This window comes from Pituophis catenifer, unplaced genomic scaffold (genome assembly GCF_029215685.1).
Source record: "Pituophis catenifer annectens isolate HBS135680 unplaced genomic scaffold, rPitCat1.0.hap2 SCAF_16, whole genome shotgun sequence".
Classification (NCBI taxonomy): Eukaryota; Metazoa; Chordata; class Lepidosauria; order Squamata; family Colubridae; genus Pituophis; species Pituophis catenifer.
In genome coordinates this window covers 1,277,625-1,296,462 of record NW_027256896.1, presented here as the reverse complement: position 1 = coordinate 1,296,462, position 18,838 = coordinate 1,277,625, and the positions used below count along the sequence as shown (strand labels likewise).

Below are 18,838 nucleotides of genomic sequence, written 5' to 3'. Positions count from 1 at the left end.
GAAGGAGGCGGACCGCTTGCCCCCGCACCGACCCTACGACTGTGTGGTGGACCTAATGCCCAACGCGCCCCTGCCATCGGGACGCCTGTACTCCATGTCGGAGCCCGAGCTGGCCGCCTTACGGGACTTTCTGGAAAAGAACCTGGCCCGTGGGTTCATCCGGCCTTCGACCTCCCCGCTCTCGGCCCCGGTCCTCTTCGTTAAAAAGAAGACGGGGGACTTGCGCCTGTGTTGCGACTACCGGCGCTTGAATGCCATCACAGTGCGAAATCGCTACCCCCTGCCGCTGATCCCGGAGCTGATGGAGAGGTTGCGGGAGGCCTCGATCTTCACTAAGCTCGATCTCCGAGGGGCTTACAACCTGGTGCGCGTGAGAGAGGGGGACGAGTGGAAGACGGCGTTCGGCACGCGGTACGGACACTTCGAGTATACAGTCATGCCGTTCGGGTTGACCAACGCCCCCGCGGTCTTCCAGCACTTGATGAACGATGTGTTCCGGGACATGCTGGATCGGTTCGTGGTGATCTACTTGGATGACATTTTGATCTATTCCCGGACCCCGGAAAGTCACCTCCAGCATGTCCGCCAGGTCCTGCAGCGCCTGCGGGAGCACCAGCTCTATGCGAAGTTGGAGAAATGCTACTTCTTCCAGACTTCCATAGAGTTCCTCGGGCACATCATCACCCCCGAGGGCATCGCGATGGACCCGCACAAGGTGGAGGCCTTGCGCAGTTGGGAACCCCCGCGTCGGGTGAAGGACGTCCAGCGTCTGTTGGGATTCGCCAACTACTATCGGACCTTCATCCCGGGCTTCGCCACCCTGACCTTGCCGTTGACCCAGCTCCTTCGGAAGAAGGTCCCGTTCCAGTGGGGGCCCCCGCAGCAGCAGGCCTTCGAGGTCCTCAAGCAGGCCTTCCTCACGGAGCCAGTCCTGAGGCACTCCAATCCACACCGTCCGTTCGTGGTGGAGACGGACGCGTCCAACGTGGCGATTGGGGCGGTGCTGCTACAGGCTCCGGTGGATGGCGGCACTCTTTTTCCCTGCGCATACTACTCCCGGAAACTCAACCCTTCCGAGCGCAACTACACCATCTGGGAAAAGGAGTTGCTGGCCATCAAGGCCGCGTTCGAGGCTTGGCGACATCACCTCGAGGGGGCCCGACACCAGGTGGAGGTGCGGACGGACCATCGGAACCTGGAGCACCTCACCACGGCACGGAAGTTGAACCAGCGGCAGATCCGGTGGTCGTTGTTTTTCGCCCGGTTCAACTTCCACGTCACCTACATTCCGAGCAACCTCAACCAGAGGGCGGACGCGCTATCCCGTAAGCCGGAATACTGTTGCCCCAAGGACTCCCTTCCCCCCCGGACGGTGCTGCCAGCGGACTCCTTGGCCGCGGTCCAGGAACCGGTGGACCTGCGGGCTCAGGTGCTGGAAGCGCAGCGACGGGACGACTGGTCGCAGCAGCGGAGAGCGGACGTCGGCCCCGCGTCCCCATGGACCGTGGAGGAGGGCTTGCTCAGACATCGGGGTCGGCTGTACGTGCCCACGAGTCCGCTCCGAGCCCTCGTTATGAACCAGTGTCATGACAACCCCGCGGCGGGGCACTTCGGCTTCTTTAAGACTTTGAACCTGGTGACACGGACTTTTTGGTGGCCTCGGGTACGGCACGACGTGCACGCCTACGTGACGTCCTGTGTGACGTGCCGACAGGCCAAAGCTGCGTCCGGCCCCCCTCCTGGACTCCTCCAGCCGCTGCCGACACCGGAGAGACCGTGGGGAGCCATCTCCATGGACTTCCTGACAGACCTGCCCCTGTCCGCTACGTACACGACCGTCCTCGTGGTGGTGGATGCACTCACGAAGATGGCACATTTCATCCCGTGCCGCGGCCTGCCCTCGGCCCGCACCACGGCTCGCCTGTTCCTGCAACATATCTTCCGCCTCCACGGCCTGCCGGACCGGGTGGTTTCGGACCGCGGGGCCCAGTTCACGGCCCGCTTCTGGAAAAGCCTGATGGCCGCGCTGGAGGTGCAGGTGTGCCTGTCGTCGTCGCACCATCCGGAGACTGACGGGGGCACGGAGAAGGTCATCGGCATACTGGAGCAGTACCTCCGCTGTTTTGTCAATCAGCAGCAGGACAACTGGGCCGAGTACCTTCCCCTGGCGGAGTTCGCCTTTAATAACTCCCAACACACCTCCACCCAGATGACCCCGTTCCATGCCAACGTCGGATACCATCCACGGCTTTTCCCGTTGACCATCATGGACTCCCCTGTTCCCGAGACCCGGGACTTCCTCTCAGAGCTGCAGGCGGTGCAGCAACTGGTGCGGCGGCAGCTGATCCGGGCGAAAGAGGATTATAAACGGTTCGCCGATCGCGCCCGCCGGGCGACGCCACCGCTGGAAGTAGGAGATCGGGTGTGGTTGTCCACAAAACACCTCCCCACGGACCGGCCGGTACGGAAACTGGCCCAACGCTTTATCGGTCCCTTCCCTATCGAGGCGGTCATCAATCCGGTGGCCTACCGGTTGACTCTACCCCGCTCCATGCGGCTCCACCCTGTTTTTCATCGGTCCCTCCTGGTCCCTGAGGCCCCCGCGAGCCATCTCCGCCGCCCGCCGACGCCTGCCCCCCCAGCCGCAGCCGACGAGGACGACGCCTCGACGTACGAGGTGGACAGTATCCGGGACTCCCGTTGGCTGAAGGGGCGCTTCCAATACCTCATCGCCTGGAAGGGGTACGGGCCCAAGGATTTCACCTGGGTGGACGCGTCTGCCGTTCAGGCCCCTGACCTGGTGCGGGCTTTCCACGAACAGTTCCCGTCCCGACCCCATCCCGACCGTCAGACCCGGGGGAAGGGCCCTGCGGTGGGGGATAGTGTTGTGGCCCCGCCCTCTGAGCCTGTCCCATCGGAGGAAGAAAGCTCCGAGCATGAGGAAGAGGAGTCAGCCAGGCCTCCCTCTCCAGGCCCCTCCCCTCTGGCATTGTCTCAAGTGCCGGCCGAGGGAGAGGAGACAGCTGATTCGAGTCAAAGTGATAATGACACATCATTCCTGGACGCACGCCTCCGAAGGCGTGATAAACGTTTGCAGCAGCTTGGGAGGCGTGCTAGGGATTAGAACTGAGTCACTGGACCACACCCCAGAGACCACACCCCAGAGACTATATAATAGAGAGTGGTGGTCAAGGATCTTTTGTGACGAACAAAGCAAAACCTTGGAGTCACTAAAGCCTCATCCGGAACTGCTGGGAGGAATATTATTTCTGTTTGGACTTTCTTGAACGTTCGTATCTTATCTGTCTGTTTGTGAAAATAAAGTAACTTGGCAGACGGTGTGTCTATCGCTGCCAAGTCGGAGATAAGAACTGAGTGCGTTCCAAAGTGTTTCCTTAACCCTCGACTGGCTGTGTGTGTGTGTGTGGGGACGGGGACAGATCATCTCAAGACCACAGCAGATTACGTGCTTCGCTTGGAACCTGAGAATAGAGACAAGGCCCAATTAAAATGCTTCGCAGATGCGGACTGGGCCGGAGATACCAAGACACGTAGGAGTACTTCGGGCTTCTTGGTACTATTAAATGAGGCACCCATCCATTGGCATGTGGGGCAACAGAAATTTGTTTCGTGCTCCACCGCTGAGGCCGAATATGCATGCTTATCAGAGGCAGGGAACGATCTGATATGGTTTGATGCCTTAATTTCTAGCATCTGGACACCACCGACTTTGCCCATCCAAATTATAGAAGACAACACCGGGGCCATAGGCATTGCCAAAGCCTATGCGGTGGGAAAAAGGTCCAGACATATTGATATCCGCTATCAAAATGTTAGGCAACTAGTAGAGATGGGATTTATATCTTTATCACATTGTCAGACCAAATATCAAACAGCTGATATTTTCACAAAACCTCTACCAGCAGATAGGCACAAAGATCTGTGTAAAAAGTTATGTCTCACAGGGTAAAATCTGTTGTGCATTGCATTTGTATGTTTGCATGCCATTGGCTCGCAAGGAGGGGAACTGTCAAGTATTTGCAAGCCATTGGCACGTATATCATACAGACACTAGTGGAGGCAGAAAGTGCCCCCACCCCTATGTGGAGAGGAGGGGCTTACACTGAGTATAAAACCCCCTCTAACCTTTCCACTATGCTCTCTTTTACGTTTGTTCTCCATGAGACATGATCTTTGATAAGGGTAGTCACACACGCTGTGTGCCCCCTACCCTAATGGATATTAAGACAGCCTTTGTATATAGTTAATATGTTTTGTTATATGAATAAATACATTTATCACATTTATTCATGCATCTGCCTTTGGACTCTTCTATGCTCCTGGGTGTTTTCTACGATCCCAATTTCCACACTTCCATTCCCCACCATCCAGTCAGAACTGAAGAAGCTTCTTGGAGAGAAGTGAAACATCTTCAAGCAAAAACAAGAGAAGTCCAGTTGCCTCTTGAAAAAAAGCACCTCTGGGATTCCCGGTGCTAGTTACCTTAGTGCACCTACCTGTTGGCCTCCGCACTGATATTTCTGCCCAGCCTTGAGTCAGGAGGGGGACATAAGCAGCCAGGTTAGCCTTCTCGGTTTGGGGAGCAGGAACAGGAGAGCTTGGAGGCGGCTGAGGTCCCGTGCTGGCTGAGAAGTGAGAGGCAGAGCTGTCCAGAGCACCAACCCGCAAAGCATGGCCTCCTGCACAAGAGGGGAGAGTCACGGAGCTGCATTTGATTTCAGGCTAAATCAAAACACAGGAGGAGCAACACAGAAGGGACAAGTCCAGCCTAGGCAACTAAAGGAGAAACAGCCGACCCCTTTTCCAAGATGTGGAGTTGAAAATACATGCACAATTGTACACCTGCCTTTCTCTGCCAGTTTAGCAGGTGGACGTATTTCATTCGGTCTACCCCTCTTTCATAGCAAGCCACGTACTCACCCACCCACCATGCCAGGCACAGGCATCCTCTTTCCCTCCTCCTGGGCATTCCAAGAAGCTCAGAGGGGCCTGGCTTCCGGGCTGGACAACGCTCAGCAACCAGTCCACTCCACTCCACAGAATGCTTTCCGTTCTTCTCCCTCCAGACGCAAGTCTCGGGGCAGAAGGGAAGAGGAAAGCGGTGCCTGTGAACCCCGGGGTGCGCAACCAGGTTCAAGAAAGGCCGGGCTCCTGCTCCTTGCATCCCCTCCGGGGCTCCATCCAGGCCACCTGGCAGAAGCCTTTCAATGAAAGCACAGAGGTCTCACGGTGCCCTGGTTAAGGCAGACTTGGCAACAGGCTCTGAAGTTGGATTCATGCAATTCAGTTTAACCAGGTGAAAAAGGGCTGGGGAATCTGCAGCTTAGCATACCCTATGAACACAGTTACTGATTTAGCATGCTAATTTTCTTGGGAACAACAGGCAAGAGAGATACCACAATGTAGCTTTGATAACGAGATTTAACATGTTGTGAGATCCAGCTGGTAAACGCATTCCTCCTATTTAGGCAGGGATTGGCAACTTGGTTCCTTTCGAACATTCTGGATTACAATTCCCATCAGTCAAAATCATTAGCTATCTTGACTGGGCTTTAATGGGAGTTGTAATCTAAAGTCTTAGTGGCCGCCATCAAACTTTCGCTTTTAGTTTCCAAGCAAGAGGCCAAGTTATTCCATGCCCTGTGGAGGCCGACAGCATTCAGGCGCTGGGAAACTTCTTTTGGCCCTCTTGCTCGGACAAATCAAGCTCTCCTGCCAGAAGTGGCCCTTCCCGGAATCACCAAATGCCCAGCCACGAGAATCAGAAACCAAAGCCTGACAACGCAGACCGTATTACTGCTAATAGGATAATCAGGAGATCGGGATTCAACCCCAACATTTTCACTGCAGGACGTCCTTCGATGGACAAAGACTCCCAGCTCAGCAGAGCCTACAAACTACAAGCTGATTCTTTGACATGATTAACAACCGCAATTCCAAGTATATTTTCCTGTCCCTAAATTTATTTGTACATTTTAGAGGCTCTGGGAGGCTCCTTACCTGACATGGACCTGACTCGGTTGCGGGTTCGAACCACCTGCGGGCCAGCCTGAGATTCAAGTTTTGCCGGGGCTTCCTTTGACTGTCTCACTTGCAAGCTGTGATCTGAACTGGGAATCAGAAACAATCTAACTGTCAATTCATTAGGAAATAGGAGACTCTTTTGGCCAGAACTTAAACCTGGCAGCATTTGTAGGAAGGAGTTGGAGCTCAGGATTTACAAACAGGCTTCAACTCAACCCTGGCAAAAAAAACCCAATTTTGGCCCCCAGGCTCGACCTGGTGTGCAACTTGGGGTCCTCCTAGGAGCTGGTAGTAGTCATGGCTAGGGTGCCTGCTTTGCACAGGTTCACCTGGTGCACCAATTTTCCTTCTTCCTGGACTGGGAAGCCTCGGTCACTTCTTGTTTGGATTGCTGCAAGGCATTCTACATGGGGCTGCCCTTGAAGACCACCCACAAACTACAAGTGTCCTGGAATCTGGGGGTGCAGGCAATGATGGGAGCCCCTGCATTTGCCCATGTAACACCTTTATTGCCAGACTGCTTCTCCCTAAGCATCTGCCCATCTTACCAGATCAGATCAGGTGGGCACACTCCCTAGTCCTTCCCAGTTCATGCCTTGGAAAGTCAGTCTAGCGATCAACTAGCAACTGCCACTCAAACATGAAATGCAGGGGAAGATGGACTTAGGGGCTACACCAAGAATATGCTCCCAATGTCCACACCTGATAGAATATTTGTTGGGCAGTGGCATCAATGACAACCACATTTGTTTGCTTGTGATGTAACACAATGTTTTAAGCAGATAGATATTATAATTAAAATTGGCAAATTTGTTTACAGCACCATTTTCTGTTGTGCTACTGTGAAGAAGCCCATAATGATGGCAGAACATCCTGGAGAACTAACTGCCAAGACTGATGACTTTTAATCCTGCAGAACCAGATCATTCTTCCAAGCTCCATCCCTGCCTTGAGATTTAGGCTACTTTTGCAAATCAGTCTTTCTCAATCTTGGCAAGTTTATATGTGCTAGCTGGAGAATTCTGGGAGCTGAAGTCCACGCATCATATTGATCTGGACAAAAATGCCACCTTCCCTTGGAGTTATAACATTGTCGTTAATTTTCTGTCCCTCTTACTTTAAAAAGGACCTGAAAAGCGAGCAAGCTGTAGGAAGCTTACCTGGATTCTGCACCATTATGGAGCTCTCCATGGTCAAGGCCCAGGAGGGACCTGGTTCCTGTCCCAACGCTTGTAGTGATTGTAACAAGCTTGTTACCCACTAGCCATGTCTTGGTTCTCCCTCCAGCCAAGAGGAACTCACCCACTGGAGACCTAAAAAACCCCAGAAAACAAGGATAAAGATGCTACTGAAGTCTCTCCAAATAGGGAGATTTCAACATTCATTGAAACTTTCCCAAAGAAAGCTTCTAAATCCCACTCCCACCTCCAGAAGGAAAATATACAGTAAAAGAATGAAAGAGCCATGATTCCCAACTGATTTTCCATCCTCCCTGAGCAAACTATCTCTTCAAGCACCATTGATTTGAGGTGCTGACAATCAGACAGAAGTGTTGCCTCCGGGCAGAGACTAGAGGTTGCACCAACCCTGGCGCTTAATGCTTCAGGTGTTGGGTCTCCCTCCTGGGAAGAGCCCCGTGCAAACACCAGAGAACAGCTACTCCAACCTTTTGGGCACAGCTGTGAAGTTGGAAAAGACATATCGGGCCATCATGTCGAGGCAGGTCTCTGTGAGCTCCAAGTGGAGGGTCTTCAGATTGTCGTCTGCCTGAGCCATGGAGTTCTCATCGGCAGAGCCCAGGCTGGAACTGGTGATGGAGGTTTGTATCCGGCTAGAAAAGGGGGGCAGGGAGAAGATTATAATTTTGAAGAACAAATCTCCCAAGGGAAGAGGCCCCCAAATTCCGTTAAGCATGCAGCAGGCTGAGTTGTGGGCGAATATATCCGATTCTGGGAGGTTTTAACTGACAGGCCTCACGCTGGCTTGGGGAGCCCTGAAGTCCAGGGCCAGGAAGCAGATGCAGGGAGAAGAGCAAATGGGTGGCTATTTCATCTATTCCCAAAAGCAGAGAAGGGCTTGGCCAGATGGCATCAGATAGTAACCGGCCAGAATTGACTGGGGGTCATTTTCAGGACTCTCGTTTGTCTATGATTGAGAGAGCCTGGAGCTGGTTTAGCTCAACAGACAGAAGCATTGTAATTTAACACCAGCTGTCTGCAATTAAAGTAAGATCGAATCTCTCCAGGCTCAAGGTTAACTCAGCCTTCCATCCTTTCTAAGGTAGGTAAATTGAGGACCCAGTTTGTGGGGGCAATACAAAGATGACTTTGTATAAATATACAAAAGTATGAAGGTTATTGCTTAATGCACTGTAAGCCGCCCTGAGTCTCCAGAGAAGGGCGGCATATAAATCAAAATAAAATAAAATAAAAAAAAATAAAATGATTGAACAGCAAGGGGTTCAGAGGGCTGAATCAGGATTAAACTAGATAATTATGTACAAAAAATGAATTTACCTTGTAAAAGAAAAACTAAAGGAATCAAACTGAAATACCTCAAAAAATGCAAACAGAAAGACTCCCACTGATTCAAAGGTGGGAGCCGGAAATCAGTAAAATTTATTTCTCTCCCCATTCCAGACAACCCAGGAGGCTGCAAATTGCTTTCTCTCCCCAGTTCTAACCCCATAACAAGAGCCCTGCAAGGCTTCCAGGTGGCTTCCCTGGCTGAGATGCTCAACTCCACAGAGTCTGATATTTGGGGGAAACCTTATGTTTAATATCAGTATTAAGTATTTAAGTATTTAATATTAATTAAAACACATTAGCTTAATAGTCAGCGGTGTGTAGCTAGACTTAAGAACACAATTGAGCCCCAAATCTGATTGCTAAGTGAGACAGCTGTTAAGTGGGTTTTGCCTCATTTTACCACCTTTCTTGCCAGAGTTATTAAGTGAATCACTGGGGATTTTAAGTGAGCAACATGGTGGTTAAGTGAATTTGGCTTCCCCATTGACTTTCCTTGCCAGAAGGTCACAAAAGGGGATCACATGACCTGGGACTCTGCAACCATCTTAATCCCGTTATATTTAAATCGAAACAAATGTCCCAATCCTGGCCACTTCTTGGCCAAGGCAGGGCCCCTTCCACTCATTCTGGGAATGGAGCCACAACCTGCCGGTGAAAGCCTGAGTGTCAGACCGGCTCGAAATGAAATGTGCACCCAGCACAGGGTCTGCCCCAAATGAAAAAAATGGTGGCTGCCACAGGGCATCAAAAGCAGGCAGAGCTGCAATTGCACAATTTTGGCTGCCGTCTTATTTTACCCTGCAGAAACCCTCACCTCAGCAGACCATAATTCTGTGTGTCCCATCCACCCGCCCCCCAAGCAGAATTATTTCACAAACAAGTTTTGAAGGTGCAGGACTCCTCTGCAATTACTCTGTTGCTAACTAGGATTGGCAGCTAGGATTCCTCTTTGCTGCAGCTGGCCCTTCCCTACCCAGGTTCCCAATACAGCTGTTGAAGGAACCCCCCCCCCCCCCGCCAAACATAACTGAGAAGCCAGCACAGATAAAGTTTTGATGCCTAAGACGAGACCAGAGGCTCGCAAATCCCCCCTTTCTTTCTCTTCCTCACAACTGGTTAGTGATACAATAAAGCAGCCTCAATTATGGTTATCTTCCAAACTAGTGTCAAACATTGACTGAAGGGAATCAGGATTAGCTCTGACAAGGCGGGGTAACCCAAATGAACATGATGCTTCATAAGGGTGAAGGTCAGAGTGAGGCTCAGCCTTCAGGTAGCAGGGAATAAGTGGATTTTTCTTGCAGCGAATGTTACATTTGCCTTGGATATGAAAGAGATGCATTCTGGATGCCTTCCTTGTTTTAAACTGCTTAAACTAAACACAGAGCTATAGAAGATTATAGATGGCAAACCTTGACAGTTCATTCTCAAAAGATCTCAGGTTCCACGTCCCCATTTCCACTCCATCCCGTAGTATCTGCACAGGTTTTGAACCATGATATTACGAAGCACAGAGCCAGCACACAGGATATGCTTTCATTCCGGCCATAGAATAACCACCATTTGAAAGGTTTAAGCCAGAAGCAACTGCAACTGTCATACCCTAAGAAATGGTGGGGGAGGGGGGGATCTGGGCAAAGCACCAGCATGGTCCCTTCAAACCAAGCCAAACCAAACTTAGACCGTTATCCTGAAACATGCACCAACATGCTTGCAAAGCTAGTGGGAGGGTGGGCATCAGGAAGCCAAGCAGGAATCCCAACATGCACCGTCCCAGCCCCCTCAGCACAGACCCCCTTGCTCTTCACCCTCCTCCTCCTCCTCCCCTGTCCCAGCATCTCTACCTGTGGGCTGCATGGTCAGACACACTGATGCTGCGGGAGCGGAAGGCATCAACGGCCGAGGGATCCTTCAGGGCTCTCACGGGAGGAGACTGGTTCAAGTTTGGCCTGGCATTTTTGCCTACTTTAAAGCTACTAAGGGCAAAGCGGCATCAGAACCAGAGAGGCGGGATTGCACAGCAAGGAAATCATTGGAAGGATGGGATGTGAAAGGCCACAAAAGCCCCAGAAGACGGTGGAGAATAGAAAGGAAAAGAAGACAAAACAGAAGACAAAAGGCCAAAAAAAGGAGGGAAGGGAATTAAAAAACAAGAAAAACTTAACAGCATGAACATTTTAAACACAACAAGCCCGTATTGCTCCAGACTGCTCGGTGTTACCCCAACCCAAAATAAAACAGAACACAAACCAACCACACACAACCAGATGAAATTAGCGCAACTTAACACAAAGGCGGATTGAAAGTGGCAGCTGAAATGTTAAGGTGCGTTGTACAAGGGAGCCCCTTACGCAGCTGAGTGGGCAGAGACAGGACCAGAGACCTCCAAGTGCCCTTCACAACACTGCCCCAAGTGACCCATCAAGTCACAAGGCTCATCAGGAAGCATCCACTCAATGGAGAAACCACTCCAGCACTGAAGCAGGACAATCCCAAGACTGAGGGTAAGAATTACTGCATTTTTCCTACTGCCAAACAAAATTATTTCATTTCAAACAAGCAAGTTTTTTTGAGTGGGAATCCCTCCAGTCTGGACTCCAGTAAGAACATCATCTGAGAAAGACATCAGGAGCCGGGAGAATGCATTTCTTACCAGGCAGACAAACACATTATTGTCTCTCCTACCTGAGCTGCTTCTATGAAGGCATACCAAGTCTGACTACAATTTATTCATAGTTTGGGGATTTCTGGCGAGTGTTCTGTTTAAAAGCGAGTCATGAGAACCATTAATTTCTAATCAAGAAGTTCTCTCCTTTGGAGAGGAACAGATTCCAAGAGTTTTTGGAAGAAGATTGATTCGAGACAGTTCAATTATTGTGATTTAACCTGACTCACAAAGACTATACTGCGGTCTCTGTTTGGCAACCCGTCTGATGGCTGTTAGAACTGGGAGAAGAACTAAGATGCCTCTAGAGCACCTCAGCCACCTCAAGACATGAACAGGCAACCCAAGAGGGTGAATCCGAGTTCTTCACCAAGAAGGGAGGCAAAGGCTCTGCATTCGTTCCATACATCCCTTCTCCAGGTGCGTTGCAGCCACCATCCAGCCAGAGCGAGTGGGCAAAGGCTGAGAGAAGCCCTTCTTGTAGAAACCGCCTTTAACTGCTGCCAAAGCGAGAGAAGAGCCTTTCCTGCCCTTAGGACCAACTTACTTCTTGGGTCTCTCATTCAGACTGGTACTCCGAGCTCGGAAACTGTCTTTCTCTGGGGTGTCATCGAAGGAGAGGAGGATGTTCGACCGCAAGCCCTGTCCAAAAGAGGAGGAGGGGGGGAGTGCGCCAGAGATGATCCAAGAGGTTCTCTACCCCAGATGGGTCTCAGCACAACACCCCCAGCTGAACACCCCCACTCCCACTCCAAGGGCACTTGGTGTTAGCCCTACAATGTAGACCAGATGAGGCCATGTGGCAAGGGCTATTTTTATTGTAACAGCCAGAAGAACCAAATCTTGCAAATTGGACTGTGCTTCCCCCACCCTCCCTTCCCCTTCAGGTGAATGAGGGAGAGGCTTCCTTGCCCCACAGCCGCTTTTCCTCCTGACCTTCAAGGCCAGTCCCTCTGTCCTCTATCCCTGGCTAGGGAATAGCTGGATCAAGCCGCAAAGTCAACTCAAGCAAAATCTTCCCAGCCTCACTAATTGTGAGGTAAGTCACAATGAGAAGAAAGATCACCGAAGTGTGTTGCGGGCTGCGAGAATCACTTTGGGAGCTGGAAGCCACATTTCTGAAAGCTGCCAGGGTTAAGAAACGGCTACAGCAGCCGGACTTTTCCTTGGTCTTTCTTAATTATGGAAGACACTCACCTTAGTGATATAGGGAACAAAGTCTTTCCGAAAGGGGAGACGGCATTTGATAAACCACATAGCTATGACATGATGCGCCAGGCATACAATATACTGGTTAAACCTACAAACAGTTAAGAAAGGATGTTTAGTAGCCCTGATGGCCTGGATCAATCAATTTATAAATCAATAAATATGCAGTCCATCAAATTAACAACAACAGCATGGGGCAAAGCAGCCAGGTCAACCTGTGTGATCTGTTCTACCAATGGAAGTGCTACAGAGAAGTCTATACTGTGAAGGTCATGCCGATAGGCAGGAGGTTTGCCTGAGAAGTAAATTCACCATAGCTGATACATTCATCAACCAGCCTCTTCACCATAGGAGCCGTGGTGGCACAGTGGTTAGAATGCATACTGCAAACTACTTCTGCTGACTGCCAGCTGACTGCAATTTGGCAGTTCGAATCTCACCAGGCTCAAGGCTGACTCAGCCTTCCATCCTTCTGAGGTGGGTAAAATGAGGACCCAGATTGTTGGGGGCAAGAGGCTGACTCTGTAAACTGTTTAGAGAGGGCTGTAAAGCACTTTGAAGTGGTATATAAGTCTAAGTGCTATTGCTATTGCTATCCCCTTCTGCCTCTCTCATCTTTCAGTCTCCTAAGAGAAGGGGAAGGAGAACAAAGCAGCTGCACGCTTGGGACAATGGGACTGGGCCATCTAAGCCATTCTCTTCTGGAGTGGAAAGCCATTCTCAAAACAACTGTTTACAGAAAACCAAGGATCCCTTGGTTACGAGTTAATATGAAGCAGCCAGCTTACTTGGAGGGGTTTGTATAGGGCAGAGAGATGGCAAATACACTGGCGTACTGCTCCGCTGCAAAATTCCTGTAGAGATGAGGCAGGCGGGCCAGCGCTGGAAGGGAGAAGAAAATAAGGTCAGGTGAGAGGCCTCACCCTGCTCCATGCACATAAAGGAAATTCACATTGCCTGATTTTGCAAAATTCACACAGATGAAGGTTTTTGAATGAACTGCAATGGGCTGGGATTCTGTATCACCCTAAATCATAAAACAGCAGTCTACAAACACAAGGCTAGGCCCCGTAGGATAGCCTGCCCACCAAGCTTGGATTGGTCTCGTGCAGGGACAGGTCATCTGTCCCAGGTAGCCTTCTTGGCCAGGGAAGGGAAGTGGCATGCTAATGCCTGTTTCAGTGGTCTCTCACTCAAGTCCCAGCTACATCTGAATATGGGGGTGGTGTGGGGTGGGGTCTGAGCTAGAGTTCTATCACTTGCTGGGACTGAAAATATAACCCCAGATGCAAAGAGCAACTCAATGATCTCCAGAAACTAAAATGGTTTGAGCTTTCCCGCACCTGTTTTCCTCTAATTCCCCCTGCCTTCTCACTGTCAAAGCACCAGAAATTTGCATAAGAAAGGGCAACTATTTCGGAGACAGGGCAACTATTCAAGTATCCCACTGTCAAAGATCTTATGGAGTTTCTAAGAGTTTCCAAAAAAGCAGAGATGCTTTTTGCTACCCCACCCGAAGAGACAGGCCGATGCAGGCTCTGGGGCCACCCACAACTTACTTGAAAGGAATTCCAAGAGAGGGATGGCCATGTTGGCTGTGGCTGAAATATGCGTCAACTTAACTATCAGGACTGGCAAAGCTTTGATGATAATATCCGGCATCTCAACGCTGCAGATCGACAATGCCACCACACACTGGCTGGCGCAGCGGAAGATCAGCCCATGCTCCAGGCAGTAAACCATCTCTCGCTGGATGGAGAGAACATGGTTATACAGGAGAAGATACAATGTGGGCTCTAAGACATTCTGTATGTATTGAGTATAGATTGTTAGAATGACGGAGTTGACTGTGATGGGTTTTAGCATCCAAAAGAGGATTTTTAAAAAACCAAATTCAAGGTTTCTCAGATTAAATATTCTCCCAGGCATCTCTCTATGCTAAACCTTTGGAGGACAAAATCACTCATATTAACTTGGATGCCGCTTGGGCAAATCCATTTGAAGTGACAAGCTCTTGTCTTGGGGAGCAGGAAGTAGCTTCAACCTGTGGCTCTTGATGAAGCAGACCGAGTCCCCCATGGGATTAGCTCCACCGCTTGTGAATTAGGTCGTTGCCTTATCTGGTCAGTCAAAGCCCGTGTGTGTGTGAGACAAAAGACTGAGTGAGGTGGTAGTAAATATATTGGTGAGTGTTGGTGCTCCTCCTCTTGAAAGAGGTGGTACGTCCTCTTCTCAAGAAATCATCCCATCCTCAGTTGTGAGAAATGGTCATGTCACTTTTCCAGTGCCGTTGCAACTCTGAATGGTTACTAAACGTATGGCTGTAAGTTGAAGGCTGCCTGTAATTCATGCCCTTATCACTAGGATCTCTAGCAGGCCTATCCCTGCCCTGCACGCAGGCGGCCTTAGGGAAACTGCAGCAGCCCTGGCTATGCACCCACAGACGCCTGCTCACATAATGCCATCGCTGAGAGTTGTAATGACTGCCAGGGAGTTCCGGGTGCAGATCAACACTTTTAAAACCTGACATGACTCAAGGGCTGGATTTCTCCGGGTCTGCCTTCTCCAAGGTGAATCTGCTAATCCAGTGAAACGTGCTTGCACGGGATCCTTCCACCAGGGGAATGCTATTTGGAGATCCCCTGCTTAAGCCTTTCCCAGCCCATTCCCAGAGATCTGGACACCAACCACCCCTTGCAGCGTTGTTATGGTGCTTCAGAAAAGCATCTGAAGATGATTAAGGTCATCTATCCCGAATGGTGGAACACTGGACTGATTGGCTATCACTGCATACGCTGAATTTTGCCTTTAATCTTCTCTTGTTAATGCTTATAAAGCCCTGAGAGCCTCTGGGAATGAAATGGCAAAAAGTGGTAGCAATCATTATAAATGCAGGGGTCTCAGAAGCCCCGAAAGCAGAGGGGAGAGAAAGTTTCCCTCGCCCCACTGCCCCCGCCCCTCCGGCAATACCTGCTTCGTCTTGTCCAGGTAGCTGTGATAGGAGATCAAAGCAGTCAAGACCGGAACCACCGCCTGGTGCAAGTCGTTCCGGGACAGCCCTTCCGAGACATCCCTCAGCCGTTCCGTCATCTTTTTATCGGTGAGCTAGGGCGAAAGAGTCACTGACTTGTGCTTTCCAAAAACAATGTTACACGAGGGAAATTGTGGATTGGAACCATGGGGGGGGGGGCAGGCAAGCCGCTGGGCCTCTGAAGCCTTGGGGGAAGGAGACGACACTCCTCAAACCCCCTGCTGGATGAAAAATGAACTGCATTCTTCATAGAGGACGAAGGGAAAACAAATGCATGGAGAATTATCAAAGTGAACTGCATTTGATTTAAAATGTAGTTTTTGCTTGTGCTGGATCAACCCACACAGATTCTGGCCCTCAGCCTAAAACATGCTCTACAGCCCTGGATACAAACAGCCAAGACCAATTTGAAAGCTGCAGGCTAATACCTCCCCCCTCCCCCAATTCCATGCTGGCTCCCTGTCAAACACTGTAGTCATATCATGAAAATGTGTCGGGGAAGGACAGAGAGAAGCTGGGCCCCAAACAGCCAAGCCCAAATTCCCAGAGGCCCAGCACGTCCTTACCATGGAGCACAGGGCAGAAGACAGCTGATCGATACTGCAAGGGGAGGTTAAGTACAGGACTTTATACTGCAGGGATTTGGGCAGCTTGTTCAGGACCTGCTTCAGCACCTTCCAGTCTGTCTCCTAAAAGGGAAGAAGAAGAAGAAGAAGAGAGAAATTGGAGAAATGAAGGAAGAGCCCAGAAAGTGGCAGACAAGGAAGAATCCTTTTTCTATGTGAATCGAGTTGTTCATTCTCAGCATCCTAGCCATTATTTAATTACTCTGCACTTGCTATATTATTTGTTCTTGATAGCATTTCAGAACCAATATTGGCAGACAGAACATAACCCTCAAAATAAATAGAGTATTACGGCATTCCTTAAACAAACAGGAATGTTGCAAACCACTGGCAATAATCCCAGCATTGATTCAAAATCTTAAACCTACTAACAATATTGCTGAGCACATTGTAAGCCGCCCTGAGTCTTCGGAGAAGGGCGGCATATAAATCAAATTAAAAATAATAATAATAATAATAATAATAATCCTGTAAGCTTGCCTGCCTAACTGGACATCCTTAAGATGTAGAACATAGTTGCCAGAATCTCCAAACAACAGGGCATATGTTTGGGCCAGCAAAGAGATCTGAAAATTGAAGTAAAGACATGTGAAGGGCACTGCTTTGGGGGAATGGAGTTGCAAGATACTAGGAACTTCCCAGTTCAGAACTCGGTCTCTTCAGCACTCTCCCAAAGTTTGCTGCAAGATGACTGCAGTCTGGCCATTTATGACAACCTGTGTCTAGAAAACAGGGAAACCCACTGCGACTGGCAGAAGCTGCCTTGAACCTCCAGCCTCTGGCTTCAGTCCAATCCTGGCTGGACACCGAGAATTCAGATCAACTGGCTTTTGTGCACTTTGACTCCTCACTCACTTGCTTCAAGCACTGCAGAAGAACTCCAAAGAGGAGCGAGTAAGACAGGTGGCCTGTGCGGATGGGGGTGTTCTGAGTGGGGCCACTTGGACTTCCCGAGGGAGGGGACAGAGTGCCAGCAAGCTTTTTCTCGGGCTCCCTGCAACACAAGAGAAGAGCATCAGCATGGCCTGGTGCCCAGAGCTCCCCATTCCATTCAGAAGACCGAGCTCCTTCCAGACCATTCCAAGCAAGCTTTAGGCTAGGACAAAGAAGAAGCATTTGGGAGAAGAGGCAGCCGCTGCCCCCAACCTCTGGAAAGGGAAAGGCTGCAACCAAAAGAAACATACACCGCATCGCAGAGGCAGTAGGGGCTGAATCTCACAAGGCCGTCTTTGGTGGGGAGGCCCAGGCGGTGGAGAAGAGCGTCAGCACGCAGTGAGAGCAAGAAGTCAAATACCTAAAAATGGAAAGAACAATCCAACGTAAGAGCAAGAAGGAAAAGAAAAGGGCATCGTTTCCAGTCATTCCAAGCCTAACTACATGAAAAGAGCTCCTCAGTCAAGCTAAGATTTCTGAAAAACATTTAGAAAGCATTAGATGGGCAGCAGAAAGAAATTGTCCCCACCCCCAAGGGCACAGGATCCCTGCAAAAGTCAATGTCCTGCTGCATTGCTGTTAAACCTCTTTCCTCTTGTATCATCATCAGATTCAAACCTTCACAATAAGACCCCTAAGACAGGCAAGAGGGTCACACTTAGTGGTCTAGGGATTCAGAAAGAGGCACCTCACCCCTTTGTTGTGACAAACTTCTTCTCAGAACTTGTAAAACCAAGACAGCTGTCTGCAAGTTCAGCAGCAATGGCCACGCAAACCATTTGCTCCCCCTTTGCTTTCTCCCTCCATCTTTTCCTGCAAATCCCTGGGTCTGGGAAGGGGTCTGAAAGAGTTTTCACCTGCAGGCGGATGCTGCTAGCAATGGGGAGGCTGTACTTGTGCTTGTAGTGGAGCTGAAGGTGATGGGCGAGCATCTCGTAGACCCGCATGGCGTGACTGGCAGGCAAGCTGTACAACTTGGTCTAAAAGGAGGAGGAGGGAAGGTTTTGTCACACTGAAACTGTTCTCTTCTACTACAAAAGCACAGAAAGAATGGCTGAGGACCATATGGAATCCTTAAAATATTCTCCTTGTAAGGGAAAAAGAAAGGGCGGGCTGGAACTTTACCTGGAAAATGACAAGTAAGCCAACGACTGCCGTCTTCACGTCTTCTAAGGAGGCCGAGTAAGAGAGCAGGTCTCTTTCTTCCAGGTCAGCAGGAGGCAGCAAAGAGTGGGAAGCCACCTTTACAGGAAGACAGCAAACAGCTTTGGTGAAGACGGCAGCCCACAATGGGGACTTCAAGGGGTGGAGATTGCCAGGCTACACCCCAGGAGCTCCGAGAGCCGCTAATGCCACCACCGAGAAGTGCTGCTGGGTAGGACGGCCAAGAGGATGGAGATGAGGGAGAGGGAGGTGAAGAGGAGACACCCCCCTTATCTGCAAGAACAAAGGCTTGGGGCCAGGAGGGACCAAACTGAGAATGGCTTATATGAGGGTGGGTCCTCACCTGATGACCGAGTGGGATTCACTTAACACTGGCAACAGACATGGCCAGTGAGGGGCAATCGTGTGATATGTTTTGCTTAACAAACACATTACTTAGTGGCAGAGTTGTAAGTCACAGTTGTGGTTGCAAAATGAGGACTCTCTGCATGGCTTATTCAATAAACAGTGCTTGGAAACATCATAGTTCAGTGCTTTGTGTACGTCCGAACTCTGTTTCAGCTAACAAGACATACTGGAAAGGGAAGGAGCCTAAATGGGAGCTTCTAGGTGGTGGTCCAATTCCACGGCCTCAAAA

General features: G+C 50.2%; 1 protein-coding gene across 2 annotated transcripts in view; it reads right to left on the bottom strand.

Annotated features, from left to right (window-relative positions):
• The window catches only part of TSC2 (TSC complex subunit 2), a 67,719-nt gene that overhangs the window by 30,637 nt on the left and 18,244 nt on the right, over window positions 1-18,838 (bottom strand). Inside the window, exons 16-30 of one of the 2 annotated variants that reach the window (XM_070955040.1) lie at window positions 18,163-18,279; window positions 17,895-18,017; window positions 17,289-17,398; window positions 16,960-17,098; window positions 16,045-16,167; window positions 15,418-15,552; window positions 14,007-14,196; window positions 13,236-13,329; window positions 12,436-12,538; window positions 11,786-11,880; window positions 10,418-10,546; window positions 7,712-7,876; window positions 7,206-7,358; window positions 6,022-6,131; window positions 4,518-4,700 (exon numbers count right to left, since the gene is read on the bottom strand). In XM_070955040.1, coding sequence (XP_070811141.1) covers window positions 4,518-4,700; window positions 6,022-6,131; window positions 7,206-7,358; window positions 7,712-7,876; window positions 10,418-10,546; window positions 11,786-11,880; window positions 12,436-12,538; window positions 13,236-13,329; window positions 14,007-14,196; window positions 15,418-15,552; window positions 16,045-16,167; window positions 16,960-17,098; window positions 17,289-17,398; window positions 17,895-18,017; window positions 18,163-18,279 — 1,969 coding nt within the window. The remainder of the gene's footprint in view (window positions 1-4,517; window positions 4,701-6,021; window positions 6,132-7,205; window positions 7,359-7,711; window positions 7,877-10,417; window positions 10,547-11,785; window positions 11,881-12,435; window positions 12,539-13,235; window positions 13,330-14,006; window positions 14,197-15,417; window positions 15,553-16,044; window positions 16,168-16,959; window positions 17,099-17,288; window positions 17,399-17,894; window positions 18,018-18,162; window positions 18,280-18,838) is intronic. The other variant, XM_070955041.1, reaches the window with a different exon arrangement.